The 2,340-nt window shown below is 32.6% G+C and overlaps 1 protein-coding gene across 1 annotated transcript; it reads right to left on the minus strand.

Annotated features, from left to right (window-relative positions):
* Window positions 1–261: 261 nt before the first annotated feature.
* LOC147921248 (ATP synthase subunit b, chloroplastic) lies at window positions 262–1,895 on the minus strand. Its single transcript, XM_087499190.1, has 2 exons — window positions 1,751–1,895; window positions 262–1,019 (listed from the first exon to the last, which is right to left on the minus strand). The coding sequence occupies exons 1-2, from the start codon at window positions 1,893–1,895 to the stop codon at window positions 610–612; spliced, it is 555 nt and encodes a 184-aa protein (XP_087355316.1). The 3' UTR covers window positions 262–609.
* Window positions 1,896–2,340: the final 445 nt, after the last annotated feature.

Consider the following 2,340-nt stretch of genomic DNA (forward strand, 5'->3'; position numbering starts at 1 on the left):
CTGTGGCTACTGCTGTTTTACCGGTCTGTCTGTCACCAATAATTAATTCTCGCTGGCCGCGTCCTATAGGGATCATGGAATCAATAGCAATAAGTCCTGTTTGAAGGGGCTCATATACAGAACGTCTCGAAATAATACCTGGGGCAGGAGATTCAATTAACCGAGATTCAGAAGCTGAAATCTTACCTCGACCATCAATAGGGTTAGCCAAGGCGTTTATAACACGCCCCAAATAAGCCTCACTCACGGGTATCTGAGCAATTTTTCCCGTAGCTTTGACTGAACTTCCTTCTTGGATCATCAAACCGTCACCCATTAATACAACACCAACATTATTTGATTCTAAATTAAGAGCAATACCTATAGTACCCTCATCGAATTCTACTAATTCACCTGCCATTACTTCATCAAGACCATAAACACGAGCGATGCCATCGCCCACTTGAAGTACGGTACCGGTATTTACAATCGTTACTTCTCTATTATATTGCTCAATACGTTCACGGATAATATTACTAATTTCGTCGGCTCTAATGGTTACCATGAGTATTGTCCTGATTCTTTTTTGAAAGAAAAAAAATAATGCCTATCATAATCGTAAGGAAAGGACTAATCAGTTATTTCTTTCATCGTACCAAACATCCCAATATTTGCATTAATAGTACGTAAATGTAACTCGTTACTCAAACAACTATTAAGGGTTCCTATAGCTCCTTGTAAAGCTTGTTGGAAAACCCGTTCGCGGACTTGATTAATTGTTCTTTGTTGCTCAAAAAGAATGGTTTCATTTTTGTAATTTTCTAATTGTTTCAAAGTCTTATAAGTTGAATTAATCAAATTTAATTTTTCTCGTTCGATTTCAGAGTATCCATTCACGCGAAACTGATCCGCTTCCGTTTCTACTTTACGCAAGCGAGCCCGGGCATTTTCTAATTGTTGAATAGCTCCTTCACGCAGTTCTTCTGAATTTCTAATAGTATTTAATATCCTCTGCTTTCGATTATCTAATAAATCATTTAATGAAAGTAGATTATCTTTCCATTCATTAAAAAAAAAAAAAAAGTTCTATGATCCCTTCCCGAACCAAATATGAATCTTTCGATTCATTTGGCTCTCATGCTCATTTATTCCAATCATTTATCAATTATTTATGAGACTTCCATTCCCATCTTTTTCATGCAATGAGCCTACCCTCTCCCGAGTTTTTTTATTCAATTCATATTCAATATATATTTATATCGAAAAAGATCACCAATCCAAGATAAAAATATTCGGAGGATTCTTCTGACCAATGAAAAATCAATAATTGTCAGCAAAGTTGTTTTTTTTTTTCTTGAAATCCAAAGAATTCTTATTACTTTATACGTAGGTTATCAATTCTGCATTATAAAAAAAGACTCAAAAAATTTTATCGACATGAGTGTTTTATATCGAAAAAAGTCTACCAATTCTTTTTGAAATTTTTATTCAGTTTTTTATTAGACTACATTTTTTAATTTTTTAATAGTAGAAAGAGTACCATGTTGCATCTGAACTTCAAACAGTTTAGCTTTAACCATGTTAATTAATTGTCCCAATTTTTGGTTGATAGAGAATCAAAGTAAAGCGGACTTACCAAAGAATAACGAAATGCTATGGTTCTAAAATATGATTTTTTTTATTCAGAAGTAATTCGCGGGATTATGCACTTTTTCCTAGTTATAGTGCCACTGGGTGAATCCAGCCTATTCTTGAAATGAACAACTCACACACACTCCCTTTCCAAAAAAGATCAATACACCGAAAACTACACTTAGATTTATTGGATTTGTTGCTAAAATATCGGTATTAAATCCGAAACTCCCGGCGGATGGCCAGTGACCCAAGTAAACGAAAGAATCGGTTAAATTTTTCATATAATCTCCTCTTCTAGCTAAACTATAAAAAAAAGAACTCTGTCCTTTTTTTTTATTCTTTTTATTTTCAATAAAAAGAAATTTTAATTTAATAATTTAATTTACCTCTTTGGATATTTGTAAACAGAATCAAAAACCTATTCTATTTACAAACGTATTTTCCAAAATTTTTAATTTTCAATAATAATAATGAGACTTATTAGAATTAAGCTAGAATTTGAGACCAAGTTTTATGTCAAGTTCAAAAAACCTAAACTTCCTTTTTTTCGCAACACTCCTTAAAAAAAGTTTCTATTAAACTAAAAGAATAAGGGGAAGGAAGAAAGCGAATCGATGTGCTAATTCCCCATCCTCAAATTAGTCCTTCCCAAGGATTGTTGTCTCAATGAATAATTGTAGGAGTTAAATCTTGATAGAATTAAAAAACTACAAAAAAAAATCCCGA

This window comes from Camelina sativa, chromosome 18, assembly GCF_030686135.1.
Source record: "Camelina sativa cultivar CO46 ecotype springtype chromosome 18, ASM3068613v1".
Classification (NCBI taxonomy): domain Eukaryota; kingdom Viridiplantae; phylum Streptophyta; class Magnoliopsida; order Brassicales; family Brassicaceae; genus Camelina; species Camelina sativa.

What these genes read in the sequence shown, in the direction of transcription:
- LOC147921248 (XM_087499190.1), bottom strand. Translation starts at nt 1,895, where the DNA reads ATGAAAAATTTAACCGATTCTTTCGTTTACTTGGGTCACTGGCCATCC. An exon ending in CTTTTTTGGAAAGGGAGTGT is followed by an intron (nt 1,020 to 1,750) that starts GTGTGAGTTGTT and finishes ATCTACTTTCAT; the next exon opens with TAAATGATTTATTAGATAAT.